Source organism: Anas acuta, chromosome 5 (assembly GCF_963932015.1).
Source record: "Anas acuta chromosome 5, bAnaAcu1.1, whole genome shotgun sequence".
NCBI classification, from domain to species: Eukaryota; Metazoa; Chordata; class Aves; order Anseriformes; family Anatidae; genus Anas; species Anas acuta.
In genome coordinates this window covers 27,966,468-27,984,581 of record NC_088983.1, presented here as the reverse complement: position 1 = coordinate 27,984,581, position 18,114 = coordinate 27,966,468, and the positions used below count along the sequence as shown (strand labels likewise).

Genomic DNA, 18,114 nt, shown 5'->3' with positions numbered 1-18,114 from the left:
TCTCCCCTGCTGCTCTCAAAATGCAAGCGGCTGTGTTTGCATGTTGTGCTGGAGCTTGGGGACCTGCTGCTGCCCAACGCTCTTTAAAACGGGCAGCCAAATGGTGTGTGAGAAGTCAGCAGCATGTAGCGCACGGGGTTTGTGTGCAGCATGGGGCCACCTCTCGCCAAGATGCAAGAGCAGAGCAGGAGCACAGCAAGACAGCGTGCCCGACCTCAAGCCACACTCAGAGCCTTTCCCAGTGTGATAAGAAAGCCCTGTTTAAGAAAAGACATCCCAGAGAGGGCAAGCCCCAGGCACGTGAACCCCCAATCACCCCAGCGCCTGGTCAGTAGCCTTTCGGTGCTCCTCCAGCCAAGCAGCCCCTAAGGCTTTCACCCCCCTAGGCTCCCTCAGCAGTTGCAGGGCTGTGCCGGCAGAGGATCGCAGCAGATCACAGTTCCCATTTCACCACAGTTCCCATTTCACCAGACCTCGCAGGCTGCATCTCCCCGTCCCCTCCCTCCGTCCCCCTTTGGCAGGCGTCCCGCGCTGCAGAGCATGCCCGTCGGTGTGCCTGGCAGCTTGGGCACCCCCTTTCTCCCAGCCTGTAGGAGCGGAGGAAACCTTTAGGAGCTGCAGGGCTGGTGGTATTTTTGGCCCAGGTCGCAGATCGATTCCTGTCCACTCTTTCCCTGCCACTTGCAGGAAAGGGTCCCCCAGCGAGGATGTAGAGAAGAGCTTGTAAAGACGTGGAGCACGGCGCTGCAGCCTCCCATGCACCAGGTAACGTGCATGAGCAAAAATCCCCTTCTGCAGCTTGTGCTTCCCGGCTGGCTGGCAGCTTACCCCCTTGCCTGCCTCCTGAAACTCGGCTTGAGGCGATGCTCTCGTTACTCACTGGGTGGGAAGAGGACGGTGCAGCCAGGTTTGCACCATCCTGGAGCTGGATGGGTGGGTGCCTGGGGACACGCGACCTGACCAGGCTCCACAGCATTTTCTCTCCTCAGCCCCAGATCCCTGAAAGTACCAGCAGAGCAACTTTCAGGCTGCATTTTGGGTATCATTCAGCATTTTTGCCATCTTCCACTGGCTCGGTTTCATCAGTGCTCCAGCGGCTGGGCATGTCTCCAAGAAATACTGTACATGTATTTGCCCAAATGGGCAGCAGAGCAAGGATGTACCAGAGGGGAGCCCACTGCCTATTTCTCCTTTTATGTTTGCTGTGAAGTCTGTTTGGCAAAGGTCTTCCCCAGCCTCCTTCACCTGCCTGTCCTTCATAGGTTGCCCTTGCAGCAGCTCAGATGCCCCACACCAACACGTGTTGGCAGAGCCTTGCAAAGAGCAAAATAAGTGTTGATACAGGATGGGCAGACAGGTAGCCAGCTCTTTTGAGCTCCTGCAACTCTTTGCTTTCCATGGTACTGCTCAGGTGCAGGCATCTGGTCTCGGTGCCCTGTTTTATGGGGCACAGCATCCTGGGGATGGAGATGCAGGAGACAGTCTGCTACCTCTGATAGAAAATAAATCAGATGCAAGCATTGTTCCCTGCGGCATCCCCTTAGCTCCCACATGCACACATCTGTGCTGAGCTCCAATCTTGATCTGGACAAGTTGCTCCAGGTTAATTCCCATCATGGTGTAATGCAGCACCTCCATGCTGTTTCTCCCTCCTACCTGGCTACTCAGTACTGTCCTAAAGTTGCCTCCATCAGGAGCACTCATCTCCATGTCCCACATCTCATCCATGCTGTCCTGAGCTGGGCCTCATGTTTCCAGTCCCAGCTGGTCTGGCTCTCTCTTCCCACTGGAGCAGGGGACCTGTGTCATCCCTCTGAAAGGTGGCTGGTCTGATGCATGCATCCTTCCTTTGCTCTGCCATCATCTGCTTCACAAGCAAGGCTTGTTCCCCACAGCCCACTCCAATACTTTGTCTTTTCTTCCCTTTGTGGGTCTCTCTATCAGCTTTAGCGTGTAACCATCACCCTCTCCAGCATTTGTTTCATACCTTAGCCACACACCCCATGCTACCCACACAAACCATATATGCCTCATCCTTCACTCACCTCTTGATGCCATACACCAATTCCACACCAGCCCACAACACTTTCAACATTTCCATTGCCAGCTTTGCCTCGGTTTACTGCAGATCCTCCTGCTCTGGGATATGCACTTTGCACGTGATCTCTGAGCATCTGCTCCCTGCACCAGCCGCAAAAAACACATGCACCTTTGAGCTGCTGCCATGCAGCCACGCCAGCAAAGGAACCACCACCACCACCTGCCTCGTGTTCCCTACTCTCAGCATCAATGCACCAAGGGAGTGATGACTGCTCAAGTCCAGCTGTGGCCTCATTTCTACCAAAACCTACTGATGTTGCTAGGTGAGGGTGCAGTGAGCACCTCTCTTTGGAGAGTCTCCTCTCACCCACCACACAGCACCCAGGCTAGGAGACAGCACTGAGGCCATGCAGAGGAGGTCACAGGCACAAACCAAGGGCTCAAAATGCACTAAATCTGTCCACCTGCTGACCACAAGCCACAGCCCAATGTGCTTTTACAGTGACAGCATCTCCACCTGGGAGACAATACAAAAAACTGTGTTCCTCCTTGGATGGGGACCAGAGGCTGGGACAGAGACTTGGAGAAGTTTCCATGAAGAAACCTACCCAAATATCACATTTCTTTTGGGTAGGTAGGAGCACCCAGGCTGGTTACTTGAGACAGGCCACAGGAATACGCAGCATAGCAGGGCCGCTTGCACGGGAGCTGAAATCAGCCCTTCTCATCTTTTGTGGCTGTTGGCTGACCTATTGCAGCAGCCCCAGGCACTCAGAGGGGGGAGAGGCCCCAGGGCCCCTCATACTCTTCAACACGCTCGTGCATGCACATTAGCACCGATAATTTTACAGCTCTCAGACAGGCTCACAGCTCAGCCAAACGCGTGCATCTTTCCTTAATCCTGCCAGCCCCCATGCTCCTCGTGCATCGGTCAATGGGCAGCCGCACGTTCATTAGGGGCTGCAGAGTCTGCAAATAAAGTCAGCCACATCCTTCCTATGAAACAGGCAGTTACACAGGAGAGACCTAACTCCTGAAATTAATCTCTTATTCACCGGCTGCTGACCCTGAGCAAGGCGATCCAGTATCAAAGCTGATCCCGCTTGGCCAGAGGATCTCCTGAGGTCCTTCCCAAGCCAAGCTCACCCCTGGTTCTGCACTTGCACCCTCATGCTGCAGCTGCAGAGGAGCTTGCAGGGACACGTTCGTGTATCTGAAATGGGTTGTTACCCAAAGTGAAACTGCTTGCAAGGAAAAAGGGTTTTGCTTGCATGCTTCTGTCATTCACAGTCAGAACGTTCCTTTGGTGGGTTTAGTATCCCCTCCCCCCAAAGTCCTATCTGAATATTTCCAAACCAAAATATCCAAAATATTAAGATTTTTTTTTTATTTTTTTATTTCCATTTCTGGCGCACTTGCCCACTTACACAGACATTGTAGCACTTCAAGTTATCCAGGAAAACCTGTAGAGCTGACTGGGGAAGGGGTGAGAAGTTTGTTTTTCTAGTTGGTGACACTTGCAATTATCAACCTTTTTACCATGGTTTAAGGCAGGTGAGAAGCAGGAGTCAGAGAAGTGGGAAGGAAAAGTAAATTCTTATCCAGGTTTCCTCCCTTTCTTCTTTCTCACACCCTAGAGAAAGCATTTCTGCAGGGGGCTTTGATCAGCAGCTCAAGGTTACAGCAGGTGCCCTGTGTGCATGAAACACTCTTTCTGATTTAATTGAAGTAGCTGCCAATAAAAAGACAGATCAGATAGAGACTAAGTAAGCAGCCTCAGAGAAAGGACAGAATATATATATATATAATTAATTATTTTCTGTTCCTGGGTAAAATCCAATAACCTGTTTCATGCAGCAGGTCAAGCAGAGATCAGAATAGCCTTAAACTTTAAAATTGCCTCCTCTATTTAAGTCTCAGCAGGCCACTGCCATTTTACCAATGATGACGGGATCCTAGGGAATGTGAAACACAACTCAGAGGGAATAAGCAAAGACCAGGCTCCCCTGGGCTCTTCTAACACCCATGCTTAGTGTTTGGGGTCGGGACCTCAGTAGTCAATGTTTGGTTACTTGTCTCTCCCTTATCCTAGCCAGAAAGGCCTTGGGGCAGCGCTTGTGACTCTTGAGGAATCCACTCCAATACCCAGCCTTTTCCACAGCCATGCCCAAACCCCATCCCAAGTGTTTCAGGGAGGAGTCTTTCAGTTCTGTTTCTGCAGTAAAAACGAAAGGGAAGATAACAGAGCCGAGAGCAGAGATCCAGAGGCCAGCCCCCAAATCCCAAGTGATACTTTCATCTATGAAGAGCAGCTGTAGCAGTCAGGACAGCACAAAGATGAGGGCAGCATCTTTATGTGGTGTGAGGGAGGTTCCATGCTACAGGAACTCATAAGCATTCACACAAAACAAGGGCCTTCCTTAAGAGAAGATGGAACAAGTATTTGCAGCAGCATTGTTTCACCTACCTGAATCCTGGAGGGTGGTTGGGGAACCACAGGCTGCCAACTCCTTCTTCAGATGATAGCTCCATGACATTTCTACATTTCTGGGGTACAAAAAGGAGAATAAAGGGCAAAAAACAAGCTCATATTAATGAGCAAACTACCTATGTATGTCTGCATCCATCTTCCTGATACCACAGTTTTCCCTGCTGCATCAGGAGGGAGGAATTCAACCAACACTTCCATGGAGGACACTAGCACGCCATCCCCTCTGCCAAACCCCATCGGTAGGAGAATCTGCTCCATCTCATCCCCCTCTTAGCCTGCCAGAGGGGAAAACTCTGCATGCTTGCAAAATAAATAGGGATGGATCCAAAGACCTCTTACTTCAGCATCAGATGCAAATGCAAACCAACCTTGTGCATCGTTCATACAGCGCCTGCTGTGAATGCACTTATTAGGGTCGTCTGGTTTCAGTGGTGACAGTAGCAGAGCACAGTACAATGTGTCCTTAGGCGTTTTTAAATTCTATTTAAGTTTTCTTATTCATAAAGTGGTTTTCGTTGATTTTTTGTTGTTTTGTTTGTTTGTTTTCCTAAGTTTCCAGCTGGATTGCCTCTGGCTGTTATTGGTTTTCTCATTTGTTTGTTTTTCCCAGCAATGTTTTCAGCATTAGAGATGCACAAAGTCATTAGCATTCCTAAAAGACAGTGGCAGTTTTGAGATGTTAAAGTCATCAGCCAAGGAGGAATTAAGTGCATTAAGGTACTTGCATGCAGGACTGAGCATCCACCCCAAATCTTTCCACGGGTCAGTGCAGAGACAGGCACGATTTCACTATTCGTCAGAGAGGTAGAGATGGAAAAAGCAAATGGAGAGCTCACCTCCAACAAGAGAGGAGCCCACCTGAGCCACAGATTTCCCAGTCCGCGTGATGTTTGATCCTATTGACCAACAAGCACCTTCAACACCTGCAGAAAAGTCAGGGTTGAAGGTGACTCCTAAGGACTGGTTTAACCCCAAATCTGCGTGTATACAGCTGATACAAGTGACAGAAAAGCTCCCCTGGTCCTCCAACCAAAATTCACTGCTGCTTGCCCAATCCAGCAACTCCAAGCCACTTTTCCTGTGCTCCCAGCATTGCACTTTCCATGCTTACACCCCTGAATACAGCACAAATCATGCCAGGATCAAGGGCTTACGTAGCCACGATTCATGCTCTCCCTCTCTAGGGACAGTAACAATCAAAGCACAGCTTCAAAATTTGCATTTTGCAACCCTGACTTTTTCAAAACTGTAAATCTGACCAGCAAACTTGAAAAACCTCCAACTGGTTTCACTGCCTGGAGCTATCCTGCTAGAATATCTATCCTGGCACCCTCACCATCATCTGCCCTTCACTTCTCTGGTGCCTCAGATGCCAAACTTTGCAGATCCAAAGCTGGAAGCATGCAATGGTGTTACTCGATAGCCCATCTTCACTCTTATTTTAGGCTATGGAACCTTTCATGCTTTCAAAAAGGATTCATTTTATTTTTGAGAAACCTCCTGTATTTATTGGCTACTGTAAATACTCTTTTCCATATGATGCTTTGAACTTACAGGGCTCTGAAAATCACAAGACAACAGCACCTGAAATGATCTTGAAGGAACGATGACCTGCTAGTCCTGTACACCAAACATGAGGCACCCAACATGCAAGTGATTGCAGATGGAAAAAAGTTACACATCAGTAAGTACCGAGTTTCATCTCTCCTCACTTGATGTTGATTCCCAATTTTTGCAGTAGTTTGTTGCTCCATCACTCAGCTGTTTGCTCTAGGAGGTGTGCTCGCCCCGTCTGCTTTGGACACCCCTGTGGGATTCAGTAGATCCTCCATGCATGCCCTAAAGCCAGGCTAGATGTCTTTCTGAAGGTAAAGAAAGAGGCTGGGCAATTTGAGACATATCTAGGCTCTTGGTTTCAGGCTATTTACCCTTCAGTGGAGGAGGCAGCTTGATAGCACAGATGAGGCCCAACTAGCAGGGTGAGGGCCAGGACCAGTACCTGCTGTTTTGGGCCATCCCTGGAGGAGGTGAGTGAGGCTCCTAGCCCAGCCATGCACCTTCAGTTCAGTAATTACACTCACACTGCTGCTTTCATGCTTTAAAGTGCTTACTCACGGAAATCCCAATTAAGTTTTCCCCTGAGGTATTTCCAGCCTCCCTCTGTTCTTCCCCTCACTCCTGAAAGCCCCAAGTCCTTCTTTGAAGGACAAAAAGTGCATGTCATTAGCATCACTAAACCACTGTCACTTCAAGTAATGAAGAGATTAAGCACCTTCCTGAAATTTATGATCTAAAACAAACTGCTCCACCACAACCACAACCCTCTGGGGACCCAATGCAAAAACCCCAGGGAAATCACCCATGGTCTGTCTTGTTACCATCATCAGGATCCTTGTAAGAGGTCCATCATTTTTAAGCAAGTGCTAAATCTAACTTTTTTTTTTTTTTTTGTCACATCCATTCTTTATTTACTTTTAAAAAATAAAGGCATTAGGGAAAGTGTGTTGAGCTGGCAAGAGATAGGAATAAGCCACCTCAGAGTCTTGTTCTGCAGCCGATCAGCTGCCATCTCATTATTTATAGACGCCCTGCTCTTCAGGCTTGTTTATTTCCCTTCCCTGAGGTGGTGGTGGGAGGCGAAGCTCTGACATTCAGGCCCAGGTGCCTCAGACCCTGACCTTTCCTTCAGAGAGCAGGCACATTTCAAGGAAACTTTAGACCCTGGTGTCCAGCACCTCACTGGGAGCCGCAAGCAAGCAGTGAGCAGAGATCTGTTAATTAGCCAGCATATACTCATAAGGACAGTCATAAAACAGGCCTATACTTATCCTGTACCTGGAAAGAGAAGCAGAAGTAGTCAAGCCCCTGGTTTTGAGGCAGGACAAGCACAATGAAGACATTACATCCAGAAGAGACTCCAGTTTTCCATCAGCTAAGCTTTCCCCAAGTACAAACGCTGCAGGAAATAGGCATTGCGATGGTTATGGGCAGTGCTTTTCAATCCCATCTCTCACACAGAATTATCTGGTAAAACAAACTGAAAAAAAAAGCAGCCCTAAAGCCTGCTACAGAACAAGACAAGCAGCACGCTGCTGCAGCTTCATTTCAGAGCTATCTCATACAAGCACACTCCAGGGCTTTTCCACACTCCCCACGCTGGCAGGAGAATCTCAGTTTGTGGCTGTTCTTCCCTCCTGCCAGCTGCAGGATGGAGTCAAAACAAAATGCTGTGAGCCCTCTGCACCCCCACAGGGTGGCTTTCACCTCAGGCAGGGACATCTTCATACACCACACTGCTACTGCTCTGGCCTCACTTGGAAGTCACAGCTCAGCAGAGGATGTGTGGAAGGAACAAAGATGTGGCCAGACACTGGCCATGGCTCCTCAAATTTCTGCCTCCCCAAGGAGCTGAAGCAGAGGACAGAGGGGGCTGAGGGATATCAGTAGGCAACAAGGTGACAACAGGAAGGCTTTCTTGTACAGAAAAAAAAAGTTAAATCAGAGGGTTCCTACTCTGAACATTTTTAGAAAGCAAGGGTAGTGCAGGCTAGGCGCTGTCCCTACATGACAGAAGTGCTATTACCTACAAGGTCACCTCCATAAGAGGTTTTTCATTAGACGGCTGCAGATAGGGCAGGCAGCTCACTGAAGGGCTGGGCGCCCACGCAGACAGCTACATCGGCCTCATCTCAGCTGTGTGAGCAGGCTGCAGAGGATTTTTATAGCTGACTTCTCCAGTGACTTTGGCTGAAGCCTGATTTCTCAGGTCTATTAGCTGGGCAGCTGAGCTTTCTGCTTCTCCTTGCTGATGGCTCTGGAAAGACTTCTGCATGCCACTCCACCTCTCACCCAAACACCACTCATCCCATCCTAAGTCATCCCCCCCAGTAACAGGGAAAACAGCAAGGCAAGAATCTCTTAAACAGAGCAGGCCCAGGAAAAGCATGTTTTTCCAGCATGTAGCAAGCTCATTTCATCTTGTCACTCAGCCTGATGTCTCTTTTCCTCCAATTTCTGCTCAGGAAGGGAGTTGGAGGGGTTTTGAGACCAGCTTTGCTGCATGAATTCCTACATCAACAAAATCCTCAGAGTTCGCATTGTTACAACATCTTCCTCAAATTTTATTAAATGCTTACAAAAAAAAGTAATCCAGGACATGCCATAAATTTAAGCAGAAAGCAAACTGATGCAGGAGGAGAGAGAGGCTGCCCTTCCTCCAGGAGGGCAGAAGCAAATTGCAAAATTATGTTGAGAGCCTTTGTGAGAAGAGGACAGGAATAAGACTTTAAAGAAAGGGTCGGGGTGTGCTAACACCATGTATGAAGACATGGGAGAGCTCAGGAGCTGGCTTACAGAGCTGAGGCCTGGAAATCAGCGTGCCACACTTCAGGGGCTCATTTTCCCCATGTCTACAGCAAGCCCTGACCTCTGCCAACAACTCACGAGGATGCCATTTCACCTTGGTGGCCCCCAGCATAAGAGAAGCTGCCATTTCCCATATCTCCTGCCCTTCCACAGGAGCACAGCATGCAAGTTGTCAGTGTGCCCAACACCTTTTACGTTCAGAAGAGAATTCAATTGTTTGTTCGCTAGCTTGGGGGCTCAAGCAAATCCCTTCCTGAGAGAAGGGAGATGATGCCAGCAAACAGCACTCCTCACCTGGACAAGGAGACCTCACACCCATGACAAACATGGAGAGAAGGCTCAGCTTTTTGAGACAAAGCTGGTGCTGCCACTGTCAAGGTGGAGAAGTGGCAGGAACACTGCAGCACAGCTACTTGACTGTGATTAAAGGACGATCAAAAAACGGGATTATCAAAAAAACAGGATTAAGTCAAATATAATTTGACATACACACAGAGATGGAAGATGCTTGAAGCAGATGTTGCAGAGGCTGTGCTGTAAACAGGGGAAAGTTTCACCCATGGGGTGACATGGGGTTCCTGCCCATCACAAGCCTTTCATGCACCAGTTCTCACTGGGTTTCTTGTGAGTTTCCCCCTCTCTCCCAGCACCCAGCCAGCCACCAAGAGTCAGAAGTGGTTCACCATGCAGCAGAAGCCTTGCTGGCTGGGCAGGACAGCAGCTCCTCCTCTTCCATCACTTGAGAAAGGAGGGAGCAGAGCCACAGCCTCCCTTCTCCATAGGGGAGACAGATTTAACAATAATAATAATAAAAAAAGCCAAAGAGTCACATAGGAGGTTAAAACAGGGATTGGTTTTGCCAGCTGATCTCGTTCCTTGCATCCAGACGGAGGCAGCACAGGGCATTGTTCACACCCCAAAAGGAGAGTCAGGCTGTACTGAGGCAGACTGACATCAGGCAGGAGGAGAAGAGAAACATCCTTTCATTATCTTCTGTGGAGCAGAGGAAATAGTGGCATTGAGGATTGCATCGAGCCAGGACCAAGCTCAGCTGTAAAACAAGAGAACAAAAAGTTTAAGCATGCTTGTGGCAGGGCTGTGTTTTGTCTAGCAATTAAAGGTGGCTTTCTCCCACTTGTTTTCAGAGCCCTGCAAACCACTTTGCTACCCATAAAAGCTTTTGCACTGCAGGGCAGCCAGCTGTACTACGTGGCAGGGCAGGAGCTGAGCAGGGTGGTGGAGCTGCAGCCCTGAGCATCCCTGCATCCAGGGCTTGGCTGCCCCAGCTGATGCCCAGCAGAGGTCACGACTGCCCAGGCAGAAGGAAGGGCACACTCCCACCAGCCTCCTCCACCCCAGGAGGCCATTAGCAGGTTCCCTTCCAAGCCCAAAGCCACTGGAGCACGTTCCTGCAGCCCCCGGCAGCCGCAGCTCTGCCCAGGACCATCTGTGGCCGTATCGGGTTCCTGCAGCTCCCAGTCTGCTCCATGTGGGACAGCTGGCGCTGCCGAGGGACCCGGCACACTAGTGCCTTGTCTGCCAGTGATGGATGGCTCCTCCGCACCGAGACACTCCCTTCTGGTCCCAGGTTGGGGTCCAGGGGTGGTCGACCAAGAGCAGACCAGATTAACCCCTTAAAAGCCTCTCGACTCAGTTTCCAGCTATGTTTCTTTCCAGCTCATCACAAGCCCACCCAAGCAGTATGTTTCCCCTCCGTCCCCAGGTTTTAAGCTCTGGCCTTCCCGCTGGCAAGCAAGCAAAGCTGTCTTTCCTTCCGCATTTGCTTCGTTGTGCAGCCAGGGGGAAGCCGCTCACAAGCCTTGCTGGTTGCAGGATTTCTCCCTAGTGCACAAAGCTCTGAAGGAGACTCAGACAAAGCCAAGCATGACAGGGGAGGCAAACAAATTAAGAGCTGGCTTCCTTCTGCTGCCTCATCACATCTCGCTGCTTCTCTATCCAAACACACAGACATGCCATAGACCTCATCAACCATTAGGGCTCTCTAATACCCACAGTACAGCAGGTGCCAAGCTAGAGGGATGCTGAGACAGAAGCAAGAGTGATCTCAAGAGCACAGACTACAGATCCTGAGGTCACATGGCACAAGCCAGCCTAACTTCTGTTAGAAGAGTTTTCTTGGTGCATGTGCACTATACCTAAATTTATACACACACACCCCCCACCCCCCATGCCTTCCTCTCTAGGATCTGGCACAGTTTGCAGCAAGACCCAGATCCTGCCCTTTTACCCATGTGAGAAGCCACATTTTTCTGGGATGCAGCAGTCCATAGGACAAGAGCACTCAGAGCTGATCAGTCATTGGGAAGTTCATTGCCCTGCCTCTTTAGTATTCACAACACAGCAAGCCTGAGCAGTTCAACCTTAAAATTCTGGCTTAGCAGTGCTGCTAGACCACAGATCATCTTGTAAGGTATGCTGTTCATGGGACCACATTAACCTGGGATGGATGAAATCATTCCACAATCCATCTTAACATCAGGCAAGTGTACTAGTTCATACTGCAGCAGATAAAAATGACCCAAGCAGTTTCCAATTCCCGTGCAAACAGAACCAGAATAGCATTGAACAGCAAGTACAACCCCTCCAACTGAGGCTTTTTGGCTTTCTGACCCAGAAAAACACACACATAATACCTACAGTGCTGGGGAAAAGAGCAGGTATATGATGGAGTGGGCTCTCAGCCTTTTTTGGGGCCATCACACACTTGTTTCCAGGAGCAGCTCTTGGAAATAGTGCAGATCCTAATCCCAGCCTTGTGCCTAAGGCATGAAGCTGATAAGCTGCTGGGAATGCTCAACAGTTGTCACCCCAGCTTGCCCAAATCCCCTCGAGCCCCCTCGCCAAAATGCTGGGAGGTTTCTCATAGCTGCAGCTGAAATAAACGCACCAGCTGGGAGCGGAGCACTGCTTGCTAGGTGCTGCCCAGCCCATGCCCAGCACAGCTTCTGCTTTGGAGGGCAGCTCGCCCACATGACACCTCTTCGATGCTTCTCTTACCTTTTACCCCCTCCTTTTTTTTTTTTTTTTTTTTGGAAGAGTCATCCTCCTTTCCCCTCCTCCAGGAACTGTTTTGGTAAATGCATCATCTGCTCAGTGTGGATGAGCTTCCATGAGCCCAAAGGCAACACCAGGTGCGCAAGCACAAATATCCATTCTGCTCTTCTGAGAGCTTTATTTAGGGGCAGTTCTGCACCGTGGTATCACGCTACACCCTGTGCCTCAGGACTGATGCTCAGGCTGCAATCCCACTAAGCAGAGCACATGCAATAGCCCCTCTGGGCAACCCTGACATCACCCTGTCTCTTCCTTGTTTCAGGATGCTCGGCTGTATCCAGCACTGGGGATTAAGGGGCTCGGTGATTTATGCTTCATTTCATAGCAAAACTCAGCAACTCTGCACTGAGAGAGAGCCAGGGCAGAGTCACATTTCTTTCTGGGAGCTGCCAAATAGTTGAGGCTGGGTGGTTGGTGTTCCCCAGCCTTGCTGAGAAGGAGAAAGAGGAGAACTGGGACTAGGTTTACCTTGCTGCCCCCAGCACAGCGAGTCCGCACAGGGCTCAGCAGAAAGGGAACAGCGGCAGCAGCAAAGCGCTGCTCCAGTGAGCTGGTGGCAGAGAGCTGGGAGAGCAGCTCTGCATTCTGCCACGAGCAGCAGTTTCAGCTGAAGGGGTTCCAGGTGTGATTGCCACTAGAAAGGAGATCCTGTCCAGACCACAGCCTATTTCTGTTTTGCTGGAAAATGTGTTGTACTGGGAGGACAGCAGCAGTGCTCCTTAACAGAAAGGAGAAACTAGGTTTTGTCTTAAAGACTAATGAGTGCAAATAGAGGAGGCTGCCACAGCAAGGAAACGCCAGAGCTAGCATTATGACAAGGCACTTTCCCACCAGATAAGCTCAGCTTTTTAAATCCTGCCTTTCGCAGGGATGCCCTTCTGCCAGCTGAAATCAAAGCCGGTATTGACTTGGCCTCAAGTGACACACGCAGTTTATGGCTGCCCTGCTGCACACAGCACCGTGTCAGGGTATTAATAGCTGGGATTTGGAAAACTATGAGACATTCCCAACTTGCACCCCAGGAAGCATTAGCCCAGGGGTGAGCCCATGTCTACCCTAAGCTTTGTGCTTCCTTCCAGGAGATGACAATGTTGATCACGGTCTCATCCTCCGTCCAGCCCGCTCCCACCCGCCACCACCTCTCCCCCCCTCCCACACTCCCAAAGCCCCGCAAGGACAACCTGCGGCTCCAGCAGCTGCTGAAGAAGGCAGCCAAGAAGAACGCCCTGCTAGCTGCAGAGCAATCCAAGTCCTTTCGGTCCAGCCTCTCCCCCGTGAACGAGGCCAGCTCTGACCTGGAGCACGACAGCCTTCCCCCCACAGAGACCCCCGAAGCTTCAGCTCCTGCCTGCACCAGCCTCACAAGCCACCTCTCCGTCAGGCCCGTCACCCATCACCGCGTCCCCTCCCCAATCCGGAGGGGCAAGCCTTTTGCCCTGAAGGTCACGGAGCAGAGGCGCATCGCCGAGCACCTCAGGTTCACAACCCCACCAGCTGAGCCCCCTCCACACAGGCCAGGTGCTCCCCAGACCCCGCAGCAGCCCGGAGGCCCGGATGCCCACCTTCCTGCCCCAGACAACCCTTCCATACTCATTGTCCCCCAGCCTCCTCCTTCCAGCACGCCCCACGAAGAAAGGGCACCGGAGGTTACCTACGTCACCAAGGTGCACACTTACTTCCGCAGCGTCAAGGCACCCAGGGCCAAGACACCAACAAGCCAGACCCAAGCAACCACCAGCAGTGAAGAACAAAGGTCTTCTCCTCCAGCATCTGAACCATCTCCAGGGCAGATACCTGCACCGCTTGATGACAGCAAGGCCCCGGCTCCCACACTGGAGCCCCCCCTTCCTGCTGCCGCAGAGGCAGAGCCCCCTCACCACACTCCCAGGCCTGCCTCTCCTCAAGAGCCCACTACAGCCCCCTTGCCCAAACCCAGCACCTCTGATGCCCACTCCCATGAAGTTACAGCCCATGGAAGTGACACAGAAATACCTGGATCAGAGAGAGCTCCTGAATTGCCTGAGGCAGACAGTGAGAGCTTAAAACCATCAACACCCAGCACTCCCTGGAGGCCAGCACACCCAGAAACAGCAAGCCCTGCCCAAGCTGACAGCACAGGGGCCACAACTGCAGACACAAAGGTAGAACATGCCGTGCACCCCCAGCCAGCCCCCAGCTTACCAAACACCAGCCCTCCCCTCAAAGCAGAGCCAGCAGCAGCATCAGGGGAAGCAGCAAGACCTGGGGCCGATGGCTGGCATCGCCTCAGGAAGCACTTGATGGTGCAGCCAGAAACACCCAGCTTCCCCGAGCCAGAGACAGAAAAGCCGGGGCAGGAGGAAGGGAACAAGAAGGACAGCTCTCAAGAAGTCATCAGTCGAGACATCAGACCGTTTAAATCGAGAGCCATGAGGATGTGGGATGCTATTTTATACCAGATGACAGTCAACAAGGAGAGGAAGCAGCAAGCAGAAGAGAAGAAAGCGCAGAAAGAAGCAAGCTTCTTCCTTCCCCGCCGCCTGCCCATCCTTCTACACAAGCCACGCTTTGACGCCCGGAAACTCAGAGAGCTGGCTGCCAAACCCATGGCGAGGATCAGCACAGTGTTTGAGGTGGGCCGGTACGGACCCCGAGGAGCCAAGGAGCACACCAGGAGCTTTAACCGAACGGCATCGGGGTGGTCAGTCAATTGAAGGCGAGCTGCTCTACCAAAGCCATCCTCCAGAGGTTCCTGCGGGGGGCCAAGCACAAGAGCACCTACCACTAGGTTTTCTGCCTGACAGAGCCTAGTGTCAGGAAAAAATAAAATAAAATAAAACCCCTCCAAAGCCAGCAGCCTCACGCTGAGGGTTTAAGGGTTATTCTGTATATGTACATAAGCTTAAATGCCTAACATACCACATCCACAGGTCATGAGTCAGGAAAATAAACACTTGGTTTAGAAAGAGACAACGACAAACACTATGCAGTAATGTGGCAGGGAGACGTGACACAGCAAAGAGGAGGAATTTCCCGTAGAAGAAGTCCAGTTTAGAGGAGGAGGAGGATGGAACTTGAGTTTATTTTACTCTGCTTAAGAGCAAGAGAAGTCCTAGAAACAGAAGTTGTGGTAGATGAGATGACATGAAGGGATTTGCATTGCTCCACATCTTGTCTAGGGTGTCTTAAACTGAACTCTAAGAGCAAACACCTCCTTAGCCTCTCTACTACAAGCACTGCACCCTGCAGCAGTGCACTAAAGTTAGGTGGAAACACAACCCTTCACCTGAGGCACAGGAAAGGGACAGCATGAAGTCTAATCCATCCTGCTCTCACACAGCAGTTCCACTGCAAAAATAATTGGGCATTATCATTTCACACCCTTCTAGGTCAGTCTAGTAAGTTGCAGCACACAGAAGACCAGCTTCTTTGCAATAATCAAGTTCTGCTATGTATTTTACTTTTTTTTTTTTTTTTTTAAGTACAGCTGGGTTTAGTGTTTTCATGATAATCAGCAAGAGCCTGCTTCAGCATGTGAGTATCCAAGTTGGTGTATTTACCAAGGTGCTGTTTTCTGGGGGATCCTGCTAAGCCTATGTAGTCTCATTTTCAGGGGCCACATTACAACAGTTGTAAACTTTCTGGTGCCTGATGTCCTGAAAGAGAGCTAATTAAAACAAATTCCCGACACCAGCCATCCACAGAGACAACTGTCCTATCCAGCATTACAGCCACCCCTTTGCATCTCCATCACCACCAGGCTTATAAGCAAGAAAGCTGGTGACCAGCTATTTCTGTCTCTCAAGGGACTTTGTCATATGCTGGGATGTTCCTACACAGCTGATATAGGATTGCTATGTTTAGCCCTATAGGAAATTGGATACAGGGCTCTTTACATTCTCTTCACATACAGAGGATATGGAGCTGAGCACAATTTCCCCAAGCCTAACTGGAAATAGACTTGGGGGAAGGGGAGGGGGAATAAAAGCCCTTTTTACTGCTTTGCAGACTTCCAATTTTGTGATGATGCTATCAGAAGGGCTCAGTGAAGTTTCCACTCTGCTAGTCTTATCCTCTGTTTTGTATCCTCTTCCTTACTTCAAGAGGCAAAATAGAAGAAAGCAAAATCCCAGGTATCTAAAGCTTAGATTTCTCCTCCCTCTGACCTCCAGTTTCGCAAGAAAAAGCTGAAAAGAGGTAATTTGGAAACACCTCAGTAATCACACGTGGATCCTAGATCAGCTTTGCAGGATAATTCAACATGCTGCAAGACAGGATTATGGAGAAACATTCACATAGGAAAAGAAATCAAATAGACTGCAGCTTAAAACATGTAAAGTGCTTAACATTAAAGGCAGATAAAGATGACCTTATCAGAGTGATGAAGTGGCACCTTGCTGTAGCACAAATAGATGGACACCTATGAACAAGCCTGCATACAGAGGCAAGACAAACAATACTGATTAGAGTTGGGAGATTAACTGCATTTGACCAGAGAACACCGCTTCAGAAGCAGCTGTGCTTTAACCCACTTTATCCCACAGCAGCCCAGAACAATGAGCTGCTCTCACACAAGGCAAAAAGGAAAGGCTTATGTCCTACATCTGCTGGGCTTCCCACCAGGCTGCATCTACAGCCCAACCCTGGTGCACAGTGATGGAGAACCTCTGCTTCCACAGGGAATTAGAGGAAGGCAGGTCTCATTTCTGAACATTTGGCCCTTCCTCCCTGAGAGAAAAGGGCTCTGCAGAGACAGACCCTGGCACAAGAGCATTGCAGACAGGAGAACAGATGCCCAGAGGCAACAGGAGATCTCCACCACCTCCTATTTCGGAGCCTTTGCAGCACATCACAGCCTGAGCTGCCGTGATGAGTGAGGGAAAGGGAGCACCACTGGGCGTGAAGTTCAGCATCAATGTCAAACAGCCTAAGGCAGTTAGTGAGAGCCCAAACTGTCACTTAGAGAAAACCTCTTACTCGGCAGCCTGCTCAGAGGTCCTGCAGCTCAGGAGACGAGTGGAAAAAAAACTACCTGTGCTCAAGTGACTAGGAAGCTGATGAGATAGTGTTGAGTGAGGGATGTTAGGGTGAGACGGAAAGGTTTGGGAGCAGAAAGACATGAGGGGATCATGCAGTAGGAAAAGATGAACATAGTAATGGGGAAGAGAATCTAAGGAGCAGGGACCTCTCAGCACATAAAATAACCAGCTAAAAGCTCAAGAACATCAACTAGCCAAGATCCTTCAGCTGCTGCAGTCCTTTTGCTAATGATAGAGAAGAAAAAAAAAAACAAAACAAAACCCACACATTTATGTAAGTAAGCCCATAGGACAGTAGTGCTGCTCAGTGGCTGTTCAAATGGATCCTAGAGGACTTCCCAAGACAGTCACTGACTTTTTAAGAAAGGCTACTGGAAGAAAGTGAACCTGAGGGCACCTTCCTTTGAGCTGCTTGCAGAAACTCAGGTGGGACAAAAAAAAAAAACACACCTGCCAATACATTGCTGTTAAAAACTGAAGCCCAGTAGGATCTACCTGGTGCATCAGAAGAGACTTCGGGAGAAAGAAGACAACAGATCAAGGAGGAGACCTTAGTGGGTTTCTGGGAGCCACGGGCAGAGAAGCAAGTAGAGGACAAGCCCTGTGGGCTCCTTCTCCCTTATAACTGAAAAGGTAGCTATGAGCAAGCTTGGGTTTGTACTACTGCCCACCTCAAATTGGCATTCGAGAGAGGTTCTCTTCTAAATAAGCACCACAAAAGTAGAGGAAGAAAAGCAACATTCAGAAGTCAACTCCTCTAAGAAGGAAAAAAAATAGCAAACCCCCCAGGAGAACTCAAACAAAGGTGTTTTGTAGCAAACAGTGCTATTTATAAGCTTGGCTATGAAATAAAGCTTCTTTTTCATAGTAGAAGGAAAAAAATGAGCTTGTTTTCACCCCCAGCAACATCCTCTCCATTCAGTGCCAGATGCTGCCTGGCTGGATCCAGCCAGTAACCACCTCCCTCCATGCCATCTCTTCTTATTGCCACATCCCTCTACCATCACCCACTGAAGATAACACCCAGAGATCTATTACCAGACACAACATGAGCATGAGCTCTTGAGCTCCAAACACCATTTCAAGAGGTCACACATCCCGCTTTGCCTCCCCTGCTTGCTGCAC

General features: G+C 49.9%; 2 protein-coding genes across 3 annotated transcripts in view; one reads left to right on the top strand and one right to left on the bottom strand.

Moving 5' to 3' along the window:
- Positions 1 to 574: 574 nt before the first annotated feature.
- PRR33 (proline rich 33) lies at positions 575 to 14,812 on the top strand. Its single transcript, XM_068683419.1, has 3 exons — positions 575 to 765; positions 6,088 to 6,215; positions 13,051 to 14,812. Exons 2-3 carry the CDS (start codon positions 6,195 to 6,197, stop codon positions 14,662 to 14,664), a joined length of 1,635 nt encoding a protein of 544 aa, XP_068539520.1. The 5' UTR covers positions 575 to 765; positions 6,088 to 6,194; the 3' UTR covers positions 14,665 to 14,812.
- LSP1 (lymphocyte specific protein 1) overlaps positions 8,629 to 18,114 on the bottom strand; it is a 39,944-nt gene continuing 30,458 nt past the window's right edge. For both annotated transcript variants that reach the window (XM_068683424.1, XM_068683425.1), the window contains exon 11: positions 8,629 to 9,947. The gene's annotated coding sequence lies outside the window, so the exon portion shown is untranslated. The remainder of the gene's footprint in view (positions 9,948 to 18,114) is intronic.